Source organism: Balaenoptera acutorostrata, chromosome 10 (genome assembly GCF_949987535.1).
Source record: "Balaenoptera acutorostrata chromosome 10, mBalAcu1.1, whole genome shotgun sequence".
Taxonomy (NCBI): domain Eukaryota; kingdom Metazoa; phylum Chordata; class Mammalia; order Artiodactyla; family Balaenopteridae; genus Balaenoptera; species Balaenoptera acutorostrata.
Genome location: NC_080073.1, coordinates 36,839,668 through 36,855,734, shown reverse-complemented (window position 1 = coordinate 36,855,734; position 16,067 = coordinate 36,839,668). Strand labels below are relative to the sequence as shown.

At 50.9% G+C, this 16,067-nt stretch overlaps 2 protein-coding genes across 7 annotated transcripts in view; one reads left to right on the top strand and one right to left on the bottom strand.

The window, feature by feature from the left end:
• Positions 1-6,902: 6,902 nt before the first annotated feature.
• Positions 6,903-9,916, bottom strand: TNNC1 (troponin C1, slow skeletal and cardiac type). Its single transcript, XM_007174739.3, has 6 exons — positions 9,840-9,916; positions 8,323-8,353; positions 7,955-8,101; positions 7,560-7,674; positions 7,198-7,334; positions 6,903-7,115 (listed from the first exon to the last, which is right to left on the bottom strand). The coding sequence occupies exons 1-6, from the start codon at positions 9,861-9,863 to the stop codon at positions 7,084-7,086; spliced, it is 486 nt and encodes a 161-aa protein (XP_007174801.1). The 5' UTR covers positions 9,864-9,916; the 3' UTR covers positions 6,903-7,083.
• Positions 9,917-11,154: 1,238 nt separating this feature from the next.
• NISCH (nischarin) overlaps positions 11,155-16,067 on the top strand; it is a 44,355-nt gene continuing 39,442 nt past the window's right edge. For 2 of the 6 annotated variants that reach the window (XM_057554921.1, XM_007174741.2), the window contains exons 1-3: positions 11,298-11,564; positions 13,758-13,841; positions 14,529-14,711. In XM_057554921.1, the coding sequence (XP_057410904.1) occupies positions 11,469-11,564; positions 13,758-13,841; positions 14,529-14,711 (363 nt within the window). In that variant the 5' untranslated portion in view covers positions 11,298-11,468. Of the gene's footprint in view, positions 11,565-11,652; positions 11,672-13,757; positions 13,842-14,528; positions 14,712-16,067 lie in introns of those variants that run through there. The other 4 variants (XR_009009517.1, XM_007174740.2, XM_007174743.2 and 1 more) reach the window with 3 other exon arrangements.

The window sequence follows — 16,067 nt, the reverse complement described above, 5'->3', positions numbered from 1 at the left end:
AACCAGCTTTTAGTTTTATTGATCTTTGCTATTGTTTTCTTTGTTTCTATTTCATTTATTTCTGCTCTGATCTTTATGATTTCTTTCCTTCTGCTAACTTTGGGTTTTGTTTGTTCTTCTTTCTCTAGTTCCTTTAGATGTAAGGTTAGATTGTTTATTTGAGATTTTTCTTGTTTCTTGAGGTAGGCTTGTATAGCTATAAACTTCCCTCTTAGAACTGCTTTTGCTGCATCCCATAGGTTTTGGATCGTCGTGTTTTCATTGTCATTTGTCTCTAGTTATTTTTTGATTTCCTCTTTGATTTCTTCAGTGATCTCTTGGTTATTTAGTAACGTATTGTTTAGCCTCCATGTATTTGTGTTTTTTACGTTTTTTTCCCCTGTAGTTCATTTCTAATCTCATAGCGTTGTGGTCCGAAAAGATGCTTGATATGATTTAAATTTTCTTAAATTTACCGAGGCTTGATTTGTGACCCAAGATGTGATCTATCCTGGAGAATGTTCCGTGCGCATTTGAGAAGAAAGTGTAATCTGCTGTTTTTGGATGGAATGTCCTATAAATATCAATTAAATCTATCTGGCCTGTTGTGTCATTTAAAGCTTGTGTTTCCTTATTAATTTTCTGTTTGGTTGATCTGTCCATTGGTGTAAGTGAGGTGTTAAAGTCCTCCACTATTATTGTGTTACTGTCGATTTCCTCTTTTAGAGCTGTTAGCAGTTGCCTTATGTATTGAGGTACTCCTATGTTGGGTGCATATATATTTATAATTGTTATATCTTCTTCTTGGATTGATCCCTTGATCATTATGTAGTGTCCTTCCTTGCCTCTTGTAACATTCTTTATTTTAAAGTCTATTTTATGTGATATGAGTATTGCTACTCCAGCTTTCTTTTGATTTCCATTTGCATGGAATATCTTTTTCCATCCCCTAACTTTCAGTCTGTATGTGTCCCTAGGTCTGAAGTGGGTCTCTTGTAGACAGCATATATATGGGTCTTGTTTTTGTATCCATTCAGCAAGCCTGTGTCTTTTGGTTGGAGCATTTAATCCATTCACGTTTAAGGTAATGATCGATATGTATGTTCCTATGACCATTTTCTTAATTGTTTTGAGTTTGTTTTTGTAGGTCCTTTTCTTCTCTTGTGTTTCCCACTTAGAGAAGTTCCTTAAGCATTTGTTGTAAAGCTGGTTTTTTGGTGCTGAATTCTCTTAGCTTTTGCTTGTCTGTAAAGCTTCTGATTTCTCCATCGAATCTGAATGAGATCCTTGCCGGGTAGAGTAATCTTGGTTGTAGGTTCTTCCCTTTCATCACTTTAAGTATATCATGCCACTCCCTTCTGGCTTGTAGAGTTTTTGCTGAGAAATCAGCTGTTAACCTTATGGGAGTTCCCTTGTATGTTTTTTGTCATTTTTCCCTTGCTGCTTTCAATAATTGTTCTTTGTCTTTAATTTTTGTCAATTTGATTACTATGTGTCTCGGTGTGTTTCTCCTTGGGTGTATCCTGTATGGGACTCTCTGCACTTCCTGGACTTGGGTGGCTGTTTGCCTTCCCATGTTAGGGAAGTTTTCAACTATAATCTCTTCAAATATTTTCTCGGGTCCTTTCTCTCTTCTCCTTCTGGGACCCCTATAATGCGAATCTGGTTGCATTTAATGTTGTCCCAGAGGTCTCTTAGGCTGTCTTCATTTCTTTTTATTCTTTTTTCTTTATCCTGTTCTGCAGCAGTGAATTCCACCATTCTGTCTTCCAGGTCACTTATCTGTTCTTCTGCCTCAGTTATTCATCTACTGATTCCTTCTAGTGTATTTTTCATTTCAGTTATTGTATTGTTCATCTCTGTTTGTTTGTTCTTTAATTCTTCTAGATCTTTGTTAAACATTTCTTGCATCTTCTCGATCTTTGCCTCCATTTTTTCCCCAAGGTCCTGGATCACCTTCACTATCATTATTCTGAATTCTTTTTCTGGAAGATTGCCTATCTCCACTTCATTTAGTTGTTTTTCTGGGGTTTTATCTTGTTCCTTCATCTGCCTTTTCACCTTGTCTATCTTTCTGTGAATGTGGTTTTTGTTCCACAGGCTGCTGGATTGTAGTTCTTCTTGCTTCTGCTGTCTGCCCTCTGGTGGATGAGGCTATCTGCATGTGTTTTCAAATTAGTTTTCCATCTTTTCCAGATATATGCCCAGGATTGGGATTGCTGGATCATATGGTAACTATTTTTAGTTTTTTAAGGAACCTCCATACTATTTTCCATAGTGGCTGCACCAATTTACATCTCCACCAACAGTGTAGAAGAGTTCCCTTTTCTTCACACCCTCTCCAGCATTTATTATTTGTAGACTTAAAAAATTTTTGTTGTTGTTGTTGGAGTATAGCTGATTTACAATGTTGTGTTAGTTTCTGCTGTACAGAAACTACCACTTATACATATATCCACTCATTTTTAGATTCTTTTCCCATATAGGTCATTACAGAGTATTGAGAAGAGTTCTCTTTGCTATACAGTAGGTCCTTATTAGTTATCTATTTTATATACAGTAGTGTGTATATGTCAACCCCAATCTCCCAGTTTATCCATCCCCCATCCCACTTTTCCCCTGGTAACCATACGTTTGTTTTCTACATCTGTGACTCTATTTCTGTTTTGTAAGTAAGTTCATTTGTACCATTTTTTTAGATTCGCCCTATAAGTGATATCATATGATATTTGTCTTTCTCTGTCTGACTTACTTAACTATGACAATCTCTGGGTTCATCCATGTTGCTGCAAATGGCATTATTTCGTTCTTTTTTATGGCTGAGTAATATTCCATTGTGTACATGTACCACTATTTGTAGACTTTTTGATGATGGCCATTCTGACCAGTGCGAGGTGGTAATTCATTGTAGTTTTGATTTTCATTTCTCTAATAATTAGTGATGTTTCACATCTTTTCATGTGCCTGTTTGGCCATCCATATGTCTTCCTCAGAGAAATTTCTATTTAGGTCTCCTGCCCATTTAAAAAAAAATAATTTTATTTTATTATTATTTTTTAATTTATTTATTTAATGTATTTATTTTAGGCTGCATTGGGTTTTTATAGTGCACGGGCTTTCTCTAGCTGTGGAGAGTGGGGGCTACTCTTCATTGTGGTGTGCGGGCTTCTCATTGCGGCGGCTTCTCTTGTTGCGGAGCATGGCCTCTAGGCATGCGGGCTTCAGTAGTTGTGGCATGTGGGCTCAGTAGTTGTGGCTCGCAGGCTCTAGAGCACAGGCTCAGTAGTTGTGGCGCACGGGCTTAGCTGCTCCACGGCATGTGGGATCTTCCCGGACCAGGGTTCAAACCCATGTCACCTGCATTGGCAGGCAGATTCCTAACCACTGCACCACCAGGGAAGCCCCCTCTGCCCTTTTTTTTTTTTTTAAATATGAAATGAAATTTTATTTTCTCCCGATCTCTAGAGATAAAGTGGCACCACTTCAAGAGAGACACAATTCAATCATTTAAAACTCCAGTCTTAATCTAGCATCACTCTGTAATAGTACAATTCTTCCTGGGGGTAAACGGAAGCATGCTTTAAGGTTCCAGCTTATAATTATTTTACCACTAGAAGCATAACCATATTTCGAAAACCTGGTGTTTACTGTTCTGATCTATTTGCTTCACTCCCAACCATCAGTGGGTTCCCAGTTAGAGTGATGAGCCTGGAAGGAAATGAAGGCCTTTCTAAGAACTAATAAAAGACCATCTCTTCTGCAAGTAGTGTTTATATTATGTTTGCCATTGTTTGCTGGAAGACACTCTAGGAACTGCCTATTTTTTGATTTTTTTTTTTTTTATATTGAGTCGTAAGAGCTATTTGTATTCTTTGGAAATTAAGCCCTTGTTGGTCGTGTCATTTGCAGATTTTTTCTCCCAGTCCATAGGTTGTCTTTTTGTTTTATTTATGGTTTCCTTTGCTGTGCAAATGCTTATACATTTGATTAGGTCCCATTTGTTTATTTTTTAAAAATGTTTATTTATTTGGCTGCGCCAGGTCTTAGTTGCGGCATGCGGGCTCTTAGTTGCGGTCTGCAATTTCCTGACCAGGGATCAAACCCAGGCCCCCTGCACCGGGAGCGCAGAGTCTTAACCACTGGACCACCAGGGAAGTCCTCCCATTTGTTTATTTTTGCTTTTATTTCTTTTGCCCTGGGAGACTGATTTGAGAAAATATTGCTACTATTTATGTCAGAGAATGTCTTGCCTATGTTCTCTTCTAGGAGTTTTATGGTGTCATGGCTTATTTTTAAGTCTTTAAGCCATTTTGAGTTTATTGTTGTGTTTGGTGTGAGGGAGTGTTCTAACTTCATTGATTTACATGCATCCAGTGCTTGCTTCTGGTGGAGGAAATCAAGGGGGGCTTCATGGAGGAAGCACTATCTAGGCAAAGGATGACACAGCCCAGAAGAAATGGAGAGGACTGAACAGAGCAAAACAGTCAGAACTGGGTGATGCATGTAGGGGAGCGCAATGGCATGTGCTAGTGGGAACTTGTCAGCCCTTGGCTGTATACAAGTGTGATGTGTACTGTCATGCACCATGTGCCCCCAGGTGGGCATATAAAGGGTCACAGCCCAGCTTCTCCTAGCTAGAATTCTGGGGTGGAAATGCCTGGAAGGAATGGACGCCCTCGGTCCCTCCTCCACCAACCTAATTCTGGAACAGAGATATTGGGAAAATCTCACAGGATTTCCTACCTGTGGACCCCTTCTTTAAGGCACCGGCCGCCGCCCCCCTTATACTTTGTAGCTGGCCCAGTCATCCTCCTGTTTTGTTCACAGAGGGCTGGACTCTTGGGGCTTTCCTTTTCTCCTTCCCTGATCCCGTCAGCATCCCATACCCCCTGGGAGCCCCTGGCCTCTGCAGTCCTTGTCCTCCTACCCCCACCTCAGCCACCCATCCTCCAAGTCACCACCAATGAGGATGTGACCTTCATCATCTCCATTCAGAACATTCCTCCTCTGATACCACCTTGTGCTCAGCATCCCCCCTGCCACAATTCTTCCCTCCCTGCCTCAAGACCCCTTTCTCCTTGCCCAGTTTGGGTCCAGTCCCAGAGCTATAACCAGGCCCTTGACACACTCCTGGAGACCCTAGCTGCTCACCCTCTGCAGCTCTACTCCACATCTTGCTTCATCCCTGCTCCAGCTTCACTAGGTTGCTCCCATCAGCATACAGGCCACTCCCTGACCCACCTTCTTAAATGAACTTCCTCGAACTCCACATCTCCCCTCAGCTCCAGCTCAACTCTCTGTTCCCTGAGCCCTTGCAAAACTTCACCAGTATTGTCCACACTTGCCATCTCCCCTTTACCTTGCCTCACTCCTTTGGCCCTTTTTAGTTGAGCTCCCATCCCACCATTCCAGTGAAACCGTTGTGTCCAGGTGGCCAAGGCCTCGGGGCCTCCAACTTCCCCAGCTCCAGGGCCATCAGCTGTCTTCAATGCCTCCTTCCTTCCCTCCTGGGTCCTTGGGTCCTTTGCTCACCCAGGGTCTCTCCTACCCCACCAGCCTCATCTCCTCTCCGGTCCCCATTCTAGCACTATGTTGGTTTCCTCACTGCACTCATCTCCCTCTTTGTCTTCCTGAGTTGACTATAAATTCCACAAAATTAGGGACTGGGCCTCGCTCTGAAGGGTCCCAGCATTCAGCCAGCACTGGACACATAGTAGGGGTGTGACTAAACCCTGGAATGGTACACTGGCTCGTGGTGCCACCCAATGTAGCCTTGCCTCCTCTCTTGAGATGTCATTCCTGGGTGTACATGTAGGTCCTTGAGTTTTCCAGCTCCCGAGGGCAGGACTGAGGGGACCCCTCTCCTCTCCCCGACCCCCGCTCTCTCCAGGAACCAGGCAGCTCTGGCCTCCACTGAGGCATCTTCAGAATTCCAAGACTGTCTCCGGAATGCTGGGCCTCTCTGGGGAACGCCAAGTCTGGGGCACAGGTGGGGAGGCTGTAGAGTGGCTGGGCGGAGTACGGACAGCTGCTGACCTTCTGGCTGGAGCCTAGGCGCTGTGGCAGCTGTCCCTCTTGCAAACACCACTGCTGACACCTCCACTTCCTTGCAGCCCCCCATCTACCCAAGGCCAGTTTCACTGTTCTGGCTGTAGCTCTGGCCTGGGTGCCCCCAGTAAGCGGAGAGCTACAAGACCCCATGCCTCCATTCCCTGCCAGGGAGGGAAAGTGGGTTGCTGGAGCCGTGAGGTTCATGGGAACTGGAATCATGCCCATCAGGATCTGTTCCATCAGACAGAGTCCTTGGCTGGGAGCCAGGTGGCTGTACTCTCCCCCAGACTCACTGGATGAACTTGACAGGCCCCTGAATCTCTCTGGGCCCCAGGGTCCTTACCTGTCAAATGGGCAAGGGGAGTAGACGATATGCCCCTCGGTCCCGGGGAGTCAACGTCGCCGGCAGGAAATCCAGGTGAGCAGGCAGATGGACTGGAGCCACAGGCCCGCCGAGCCCCCACAGTGCCCTGCTTCTTCCCAACCAGGAGCGAGAGGGAGCCATGGCAGCCATGCCAAGTGGCATCCAGGGCCTAGCCTGGCGCTGAGTGACTGCCCTCTCCAAGTATAGGACCCCTTGGCTGCCAACTGGCTGACTAAAGCCATGGCCCCCAGGAGCCTGTGAAATGCAGATTCCTGGGCCACCACAGACTCCAGGTGTGGAATTGCTGGAGACGGGGCCTGGGTACCAGCAGTTATAGAAGGGAGCCAGGTGGGTATGGAGCGTGGTAGTCTCTGATCTAACCTCACCCCTCCTGCAGAAGGTGGTGTGCAAGGGTGGTTAGAGCACAGGTTCTGGGACAGGGACAGAAACGGTCAGGACAGGAATGGACCCTAGTGAAGATTAGGGAATGAAAGCCAGACACCAGGCCTCCAGGGAGCAGGGCTTTATTTGCATTCCCTAGGACAGGGCTGGGGGAGGTAGTCAGGGAGGGCCCGTGGTCAAGGACACACCCAAGTTCACATCCTGGGGACCCTAGCCCCCTGCCCCTAACCCCGGGGCCCGGCTGGAGTTGGAAGGTGGCACAGGCAGCTCTGGGAGAAGGTCGGTGTCTACTCCACCCCCTTCATGAATTCCAGGAACTCTGTGAGAGAGGGGCAGGCATAGGTCAGAGGTCAGGGCTGGGCAGGGCATGGGCAGTGGGGATTCAGCGCACCCCTACTCACCGTCATAGTCAATGCGGCCATCGTTGTTCTTGTCACCATCCTTCATGAGCTCCTCAATGTCGTCCTCTGTGATGGTCTCACCCGTAGCCTGAAGCATGATCTTCAGCTCCTCCAGGTCGATGTAGCCGTCAGCGTTTCTGCCAGTTGGGTGAGGGGGGCCTCAGAGCCCATGGTAGGGGCAGGGAGAGGGGAAGAGGCAGCCCTGCTCAAGACCCCGGGAAGTAAGGAAGGGCCACTGGGAGATGGGGCATCTCATCCCGCATTGCACAGAACGGGAGACTGAGGCCTCGAGGTCACAAGACTGTCCCCCTCTGCCCAGCTCTGCTAGGGTCAGGGTCAGAGGTCAAGGGTCACACACTCACTTGTCAAACATGCGGAAGAGGTCAGAAAGCTCCTCCTCAGACTTTCCTTTGCTGTCATCCTTCATGCACCGAACCATCATGACCAAGAACTCATCAAAGTCCACTGTGCCACTGCCTGAGGGGGTGGGCAGCACAGCCATTAGAGAGAAACGGTCAGAATGGCTGGCACTGCCCTTGACACTAGACCCCACTGTTCTCACTGCATCCTCATAGCAACTCTGTGAGACGAGTGTGGTCATTGTGCCCATTTTATAGATGATACGGCCAAGGCTCAGAGAGGCTAAACAGCTCCTTTAAGGGCACAGAGTAATAAGTGGCAGAGCCAGGATGCAGGTCCCCAGAGAGTTGGGGGCACTATGGGCCTGGGGCCGGGGCGGGGGGGCAAAGGGGCTCACCATCCTCATCCACCTCGTCAATCATCTCCTGCAGCTCCTCAGGTGTGGGGTTCTGCCCCAGCATCCTCATCACTTTGCCCAGCTCCTTGGTGCTGATGCAGCCATCCTCAGCGCCCAGCACGAAGATGTCAAAGGCTGCCTTGAACTCTGCGTCCAATAGGAGAGGAGGGGAGACAGAGCAGCCAGGGCTCAGCAGCCAAGAACCTGGAAGGCCAGACCCCTAGGGCCACCTGCTAACCTGCCCACTTCCCTCTGAGACCTCTGAGGTCACAGGGAGAGGGACCCCAGCCTCTGGCCTCCAGCCTGGGGTCCTCATGCTCCCCCAGCCCGGCTCTGCTGTTCCCCCACATGCATGTTGGGGTACTCACCATTTTTCTGCTCTTCTGTCAGCTGCTCTACCTAGAGAGGAAAAGAGGTCTCAGGACCCAGGCTCAGGCCTTAACTGCTGTCGAGGAAACCAACCCATTCCACAGGTGGGAAGACTGAAGCCCGGAAGACGCAGGCCATTCCCAGGTCACAGAGCAGAGGCCTCAGTTCTCCCTCCTAGTCCCCAGAATCCTGAGGTGACCCAGCTGGCCTCACTGAGACTGGGCTCAGGACCAGGGTGACAGGTGGGCACCCCCTCCAGGACTAAGGTGACCCTGAGTAACAATAGTCAGTGACCACTCAACGCCCTTTCGCCCCCACCCCCCACCGAAACCCAAGCTGGGTGGCCTGAGAGACAGCTGTCCCTCAGGTTGGAACAATAAAACCAGTGTGGGGGTGGGCAAAGCCGCCCACTGTAACCTGACCGGGGTAGCCACTGGGCTATTTTTAACAGGGGACAAAGTTAAACCTGGTGATTGTTCTGGGGACTCTGGCATGCAGGGGTGGGGCAGCGTTATCTGGCCCCCTGGCCTGCTGGTGCCTCAGGAGCCAAAATTAGTCCCTGGCCCTGCCAGGCCTTGTATGGGCACAGGGTGGAGGGCTGGTGTTCCCCCACCAGCTCCACGGACTCCTGCAGGATAGGCAGGGGCACCCCTATAGCCAGCCATAGCCCTTCCCTGCCCAGGAATGGGGCCACATTTCCCAGGGCTGAGGGAGGGGTTCCCTTGTGGACAGCTGTCTGTGTCAAATGTCCTTGTCTCTGTGCTGGGGGTAGGTCAGCAACACGCCCCCTCCAGAGATAGAATAGCATCTGAAGCCCTTCAGCGGCCCCAGCAGGGACTTGGGGTGACCACCCACTAGCCCTTAGCCCTGGCTAAGCCACTGAGCCCTGAGCCTGCCAGGCCGGATGGGGGCTGGGGCCCCAGTGCTCTGCTCCTTCTTCCCAGTCCCTCCCTCCCTGCCTCAAACTTCAAAGCCCCTTCTCCAGCTCAGGATTCTGGCTCTGCAGCCCCCTTCTCACAACCCCTGTCCCACCCTCCACAGCATCTTCAGCCAGTCAAGGGGACTGGAGGGGGTGGGGGATTGGGAGTGTGTGAGAAGCAGAATGTGAGGGACAGAGATGGGGGGCAGGGAAACAGCGACAGAGCCACAGAGGAAGAGCCTAGGAGGAACAAAGAGACAGAAAGAGACTGGGAAAGCGACCAGAGACACCAACGCAGAGAGATGTGGCCTGGAGACAATGACACAGACTATAGACGTTTGGAGACAGGTCTAGACGTGATGCGAAAGCTTCGACATCCTCCTCCACCACCCTGCACAGCTCCCGCAGACCCTAAACTCACCCCTTCCACACCCGGGAACACCAGACCCACCGTCCCCTTGAAGGCCTGGGCTGAAAGTATGTGGGTCCTCTCCTGGGTCCTCACCACCTCCTGGGAGTGACCTTGCACCCCATCCCGAGCTGAATGAGCCCCCAGTGGGCCCACCCACCCCAGCCCTACCCAGACCCATCCCTCACCGCAGCCTTGTAGATGTCATCCATACTGGCGGCTCACAGGGCAGGCTGCTGGGGTTGCCAGCAGCCCTGGGCTTAAATAGCCCTGCCCCATCTCATTCCCCGCCCAGCCCACCCCTGCCTGCAGTATCCTCCACTCCCTCCCCCCGGCTCTGGTGATCTCACACTGGCCTGAGTCCTGCGTCCTCTGCCCAGGGCAAGGAGCCGATGAAGGGCTACAAGGAGCAGGTCTCTTTTCCTCTGTCCCCCATTCCCCCAGGGGACTCTCTGGAAAGGTTTTAATGAGTGAAAACGTGAGCCCAGGACAGGACAGGAGCTGCAATGTAGTGGGCCTCAGGCCAGGCCCCTATACACATTAGCTCAACTCCTATCCAACCAGGGAGGTGGGTGAGGCTCCTGGGGGGGTGGCGACTTGCTCAAGGTCTGTCTGACTTGGTAGCTCCCGCCTTAAGTTAAACCTCTCTGGAGTAGGGGCAGCAGCATGCAAGAAGAGGCTGCGAGTGTAGGACCGTGCCAAGAGAAGCCTCGAATGCCAAGCTCAGAGTATGGTGCTATGGAACTGGTGGAGAAGGAAGGCACTGACCTACCTCAGGAGAGTGTGGTCTGGAGCCCTTCTGCCAAGGGTGCCAGAGGAGCCATGCCCAAGACCTCTCATCTCCCCAGGGAGAAAAGTACTAGCTCTAGGCTTGACTGCACTCAATCAGTCATTCAACAAATATTGATACACCAACACATGCCCCATCTGTGTAAGACTCTCCCCCTCCAGTTCCGTTACCACCTCTCTTTTCTAGACCTGGGTCTTCCCCTGAGTTAGGGCTGCTTCTCTGTGCTTCCCCTTTCCAGTACTGTAGTTCCTGGGTCCAGGACCAGGCTGTTGCCCCCTCATTTTGAGCTCTGGTAGGACACCATCTGGGGGTCTTGTGCCAGATGGCCAGCACATATACCTTCCTTCCACCTAACCCTTCACCTCCTTCACACAGAGCCTACACCAGTTCCCTGCCCTGCCTGACAGGCATTGCATGGATTAACCCACTCAATTCTCTAGAAGCCCATGTGACAGAGATCACCGAGTCTCGGAGAGGTTAAGAAACAGCCCAGAGTTATTCTGTCCTGCTCAGGCTCCAGGCACAGATCAGATCTTCCTTCTCTCTCAACCCTCTCGTGCCCTCCAGGGAATGAGCCCAAGAGCCAGGTGAGATGTGGTTACTGTCTCTTATCTGGAGAGGGAAACTGAGGCCAGGCGTGGCAGTGACTTGCTTCGGGTAGCATGTAAGGTGCGGGGCCATCGCACCTCCCTTCCTGGGCACCTAGCGGCAGTGCCCAGAGCAGTCCCCGCATGGGCCCTCAGTTTCTCCCACGCTGCAAAGAGCGCGGCAGGCGGTGCCACGCAGGTACCGGTTACGCAAGAAGACAGTCCCCGGCGTCCTGCGCACGCGCGCCGCTGGCGGCTGCTGTCAATTACGCGCGAAGGGGGTAGTGCGGCGGGGGCGCGAGAAGGCGGCGGGGCCAAGATGGCTGCACGGCGCGCGGCAGGGGCGGGGGGCGGCGGGGGCCTGGGGGCGGTGGGACGCTGACCCCGCCCCCTGCTGCTGCCAGTCTGCGCCGGGCGGCGACAGTGACCGAGCCCGGAACATGGCGGCGGCGGCGCGCAGCTTTGGTCCCGAGCGGGAGGCCGAGCCGGCCAAGGAGGCGCGCGTCGTGGGTTCTGAGCTCGTGGACACGTATACGGTGTGCTGGGGGCTCGGGCGCCCGAACTGGAGGTGGCGGCTGGAACCCGGAGTCTGAGTCGGGGGTGTTGGGGAGGCCGTCTGAGCCCCGCAACCGGGGAGCTGGGGGTAGGCGGGCTGCGATTTTGAGGAGGGGGCCTGGGATGGCGGAATCTGGGGAAGGGGCCTGGGCCGCGCAGCTCCTGAAAGAGGGTCTTGGGGTGGGGCCCAGGGAGGGGGCTTGGGAAGGGTACGCGTTTAGAAAAGGAGGCTAGGGTTGAGGAGAATCAGGGGATAAAGGGGGTCTGCGGAAGAGGGGAGTCAGGTTGAGGCGGAGGCCCCTCTAGGTCCTCTAGGCCTGGAGGGGCGCAGGCCTGGGAGGACGTGACAGGGTGTCCCGGAGAAGGGGGATTAAGGAGTGGGGGCTTTTATGGATGGGATCAGGGGAAAGGGTCAGGGCGGTGCAGGCCGTGAAGAAGGAGAAGGGGCGGGGCCTTGATTTGGGGGGGTCTAGGGGTTGCAGTAGAGATTTGCTGAAAAAGTGAAGGAGGGATACGGGGCCTTCGCGCTGAGGTAGAGACAAGAATGGGGGAGGGGTGGGGCGCAGACCCCGGGAACTGAGGGGGTGGCTCAGGGCTGAAAGGCCGAGACCCAGGAGCCTTAGGGCTCTTCGTGGCTTTAGAGTGTGCCGGTGAGTTGGGGCAGCATACCACCCACGCACGCTTCAAGGCTGTGGGGGAGATGGAGGACAGAAAAGGGGGGCAGTTGCGGACTGTGATGGAGGTGGAGGCCTTCCTGGGTCTGGATGGGGTTGGGCACCAGGCTTGTGGGCCTCGGAGGCTGCCTAGCAGGGACTGGCCCCAAGGTGGGGGCATCCTGAGCACCTCCCAGCCTCCTGTCCTTTGTTCTCGGAGGGTGGGGGTGGGGGTGGGTGGGGGCTTTGGCCCTGCCTTCACCCCACCCCCTTGGCCCTCATCCTAACCCTCCTCCTGAGGGTCATTTTTCTGGTTCTTTCTCCTTTCCTGGGCGGGAAGAGGGGGAGGGAAGCTGCCAGGCTGTGGAGAGGGGCTGGGGGCGGATCCTGGAGCAACAGGCCGGCCCTGGAGAAATGGCTGCTCCTCCCGGGAGGTTTCAGCAGAGTTGATTATTTTCTCCTCCCCCTTCCCTGCATCCTGCAGAGAGGGGCGGGACCCTAGGACCAGGGGGCCTCATCCAGGTGAGGGTTGAGGTCTCTGAGCTGTTGGCTGGCTGGCCGTCACGCGTGCACCGCATGCAGCTGGAGGGTTAGCTCCAAAAAGCCTCCTCATTGCACAGGGCTGAGTCCCTCCTCTGAATGGGTGTGGGGGGAGGTGGTGATCCAGGCGGACTGGATGGTACCATTTCGTGTCCTTTTGTCTGGGTATGCTGATTTGAGTATTATTAACACACCTGCCTTTGGTTGAACGCTTGCTACATGTCAGGCCCTTTACAAAGCATTTTGTGTGCATTACCTTTGATTCTTAAACCTAGCAGATTTTAAGATGGAGGAACTGAGGCTCAGACAACTTAAGGCTCCCAGTCACTTATGTAAGTGACATACATAAACCATAGCCAGGAAATGGCAGAACCAGACTTTGAACACAGGTCTTCCTTGACTCCATGGCTTGTTCCCTTCTGATAGGGCTTAATTGCCCATCACTGCTTCCCCCCACCCCCCATCAGCTTCTTAGTGCCTTGACTCCTGGCTCAGCAGCAGAAATCACAGCCCTGAAGCAGCTGAAAGCGTTGGAAAAGGACTTGTTTCTAGGATACAGTCAGGGCACCTGGGAAAGAATTACAGCAGAAAAGCTGGTCCTGCCAAACCTGACCCTGTTTTGCCTCTCTTAGAAGGAATGGCCTTCCTTTCCTGCAGCTCAGGTTGGATTGGGCTTTGAGTTACATGAGGCTGGAGTTAAAAAACTAAAGAGATGGCTTGATATGATAGCCACCTTTTCTGTTTCTCACTGTTGGATAGAGCTCAGACTTATCCCATGTGCCTGCCAGATCCAGTGCTAGGGCCATGGAGGAGAGGGGGCCTTGCTGCTCGTAAGGGTCAGGTGCAGAAGCTGGTGGGCAAGAGCAGCTTAACTTTGGCCTGGGGGTTGGGGGGCTCTGGGTGTGCTACAGCTATCGCTGAGGGTAGGGTGGCACTTTCCTTACTGCCGGCTGGGCAAGGGCTCTTGGTTTTTCCTTTTAGGTTTACATCATCCAGGTCACTGATGGCAGCCATGAATGGACAGTCAAGCACCGCTACAGCGATTTCCATGACCTACATGAAAAGGTAACCCTTGAGAGCTGGGGTCCTGTGTCTCAGGGCTTGGGGGCTTTTAGGCCAAGCTCCCATTGTGCCTGTTTTAGGGCAAAACAGGCTCTGTGCCAGTTACATTAATAAACTGGTTTATTAATGTAACTGGCAAAAAAACTGGTGGATCCTGGGAGTTCAGCCCTTGCATAAGACAGTGTGCAAGGAGCATATTTGAACTTTAGTTTTAAGATTGTCAGTTGTAGCTTGGATGTGAGATGCCGGGACAGTTTCCCGGGGAGGGAACAGGCTTGAACTTGTTCCATCTGACTTTACCTATTCCAGAACCTATGCTTTAATATCTGACTGTGATTCCATTTCTTTCTTTGCATTTGGAGAGAGCTGCCTTTCTCTGGGTCATTTGCAGCACAAGTATTTTGTTCTGGTTTGGAGAAGATGGTGGTTTTAGGGGCCTTGAGGTATTATTTTCCTGAATGTCTCCAAAGCCTCGGGATGGAACTCCTCATCTGGAATTGTATTGGTATTTCTAGTGCTAATTAAACTTGAGGCCAAATCCCAGGTGCAGCAGTTTGATCATTAATTCTGGTACTACTGCCAGGAGGGGCTGTGGAAGTCATAACAAGCACCTGCCTTCAGGCTGGTTGCCTTGGCCTTGCACAGTTACGGAACCTCTTGGTCTGTGGTTGACATTATGTTTGCTTACAGCTCGTCGCAGAGAGGAAGATCGATAAAAGTTTGCTTCCGCCCAAAAAGATAATTGGGAAAAACTCCAGGAGCTTGGTGGAAAAGAGGGAGAAGGATCTGGAGGTCTACCTCCAGACACTCCTGGCCACCTTCCCTGACGTGGCCCCCAGAGTGCTGGCCCACTTCTTGCATTTTCACTTCTACGTAAGTTCCTCTTGGGTTTTCTCCTTTGCCTACAAGCCCACAGCCACCAAAACTCCAGGCAGCAAACCCTTGTAGACCTCAGCTTGGAGGAGAGGTGGGCTGGAGCTGGAGCCTGAGGTTAGAAGATGGAGGAGCATCCTGGTGGGGTTGGGGTACGGACAGAAGCATGTTCATCAATGGATTTGCCTTAAATTAGACTATTGGCTGTGGCCAGGGAGCGGTTTTCCTCCACCACAAGGCGTTCTGTTTAGCACAAATGGCCTATGGGTTTTTGAGCTACGTTTCCATCCAAATGGATGGGGTTAGATTAGAAACAGCTGACACTTGGCATCGACTGTTGAGTTGTTGGTTCCCAGCTCAAAACTAATTAAGGGATCAGTCTGTGTTGGCAGAATGTTGCCATCTTAGGGCATCATCAGAGTCCAGGGTGCCGAGTGAGAGTAGATGGCTTCCTCCAGTGGGACTGTATGTCTCAGAGCAGCTCTGCATCCCCTTCTGGATGGAGGAACAACTGTCATGGGCTGCTGGTGACAGGATGAGTTGTCAAAATTCAAGGAGGGAAGTTTGGTGCAGTATGAAACCAAAACGTTAAAAAGCCAGCAATTTCATTTCTGAGAATTTATTCTAAGGGAAAAAACTGGGCGACTGAGAAAAGGATATGGGTACAAAGGTAGTCATTCCAGGATTATAACGAGATACCGAAGACAGTCAAAAGCCCAACAGAAGGCTACTTAAAAAAAAAAAAAAAAAAAAATTAAAGGGTACAACTATGTAATTGGATATTATGCTGCTAGAAAAATGACGGTGTAGCTGTGGATTTGTAGGAAAACAAATATATTACTGTATGAAAAGAGGCCAGAAAATGGTATTAGGGTATGGTCCCATTTTTATTAAAAAAAAAAAAAAAAAGCTTGTATGAATATATTTGTCTAGGAAAATTCTAGAAGGTTATACATCAAAATACTAGGAGTCTTTGGGTGATAGATTTTTGGATAATTTACATTTAATTGTTTTCTCTTTGTGTGATGAAGATAAGGGGGAAAAACTCCCTTTTCAGCCTTGCCTTTTAGGAAGGGACCTGTGGATTGTGGTCTTAAAGGCCCAAACTTATTTAAACAATAACTGTCTTGAGGTATTTTCAGAGTAAGACAGCTGAACCTTTCTTGAAGTGTTAGATAGAGCCTGGGAATTTGGTGATAGCACTAGCAATGGGCCTCTTGGCTTGGAGGGGCCATGTGGAAAAAAGGGTGGCATTTATAGATGGGAGATATATATGTATATATATCTTTGGATTTTGTTTGGCATATACCAGAAATGTATGTGGTTAGCAGTAGTTTCCTGTTGTAGACTTTTTTT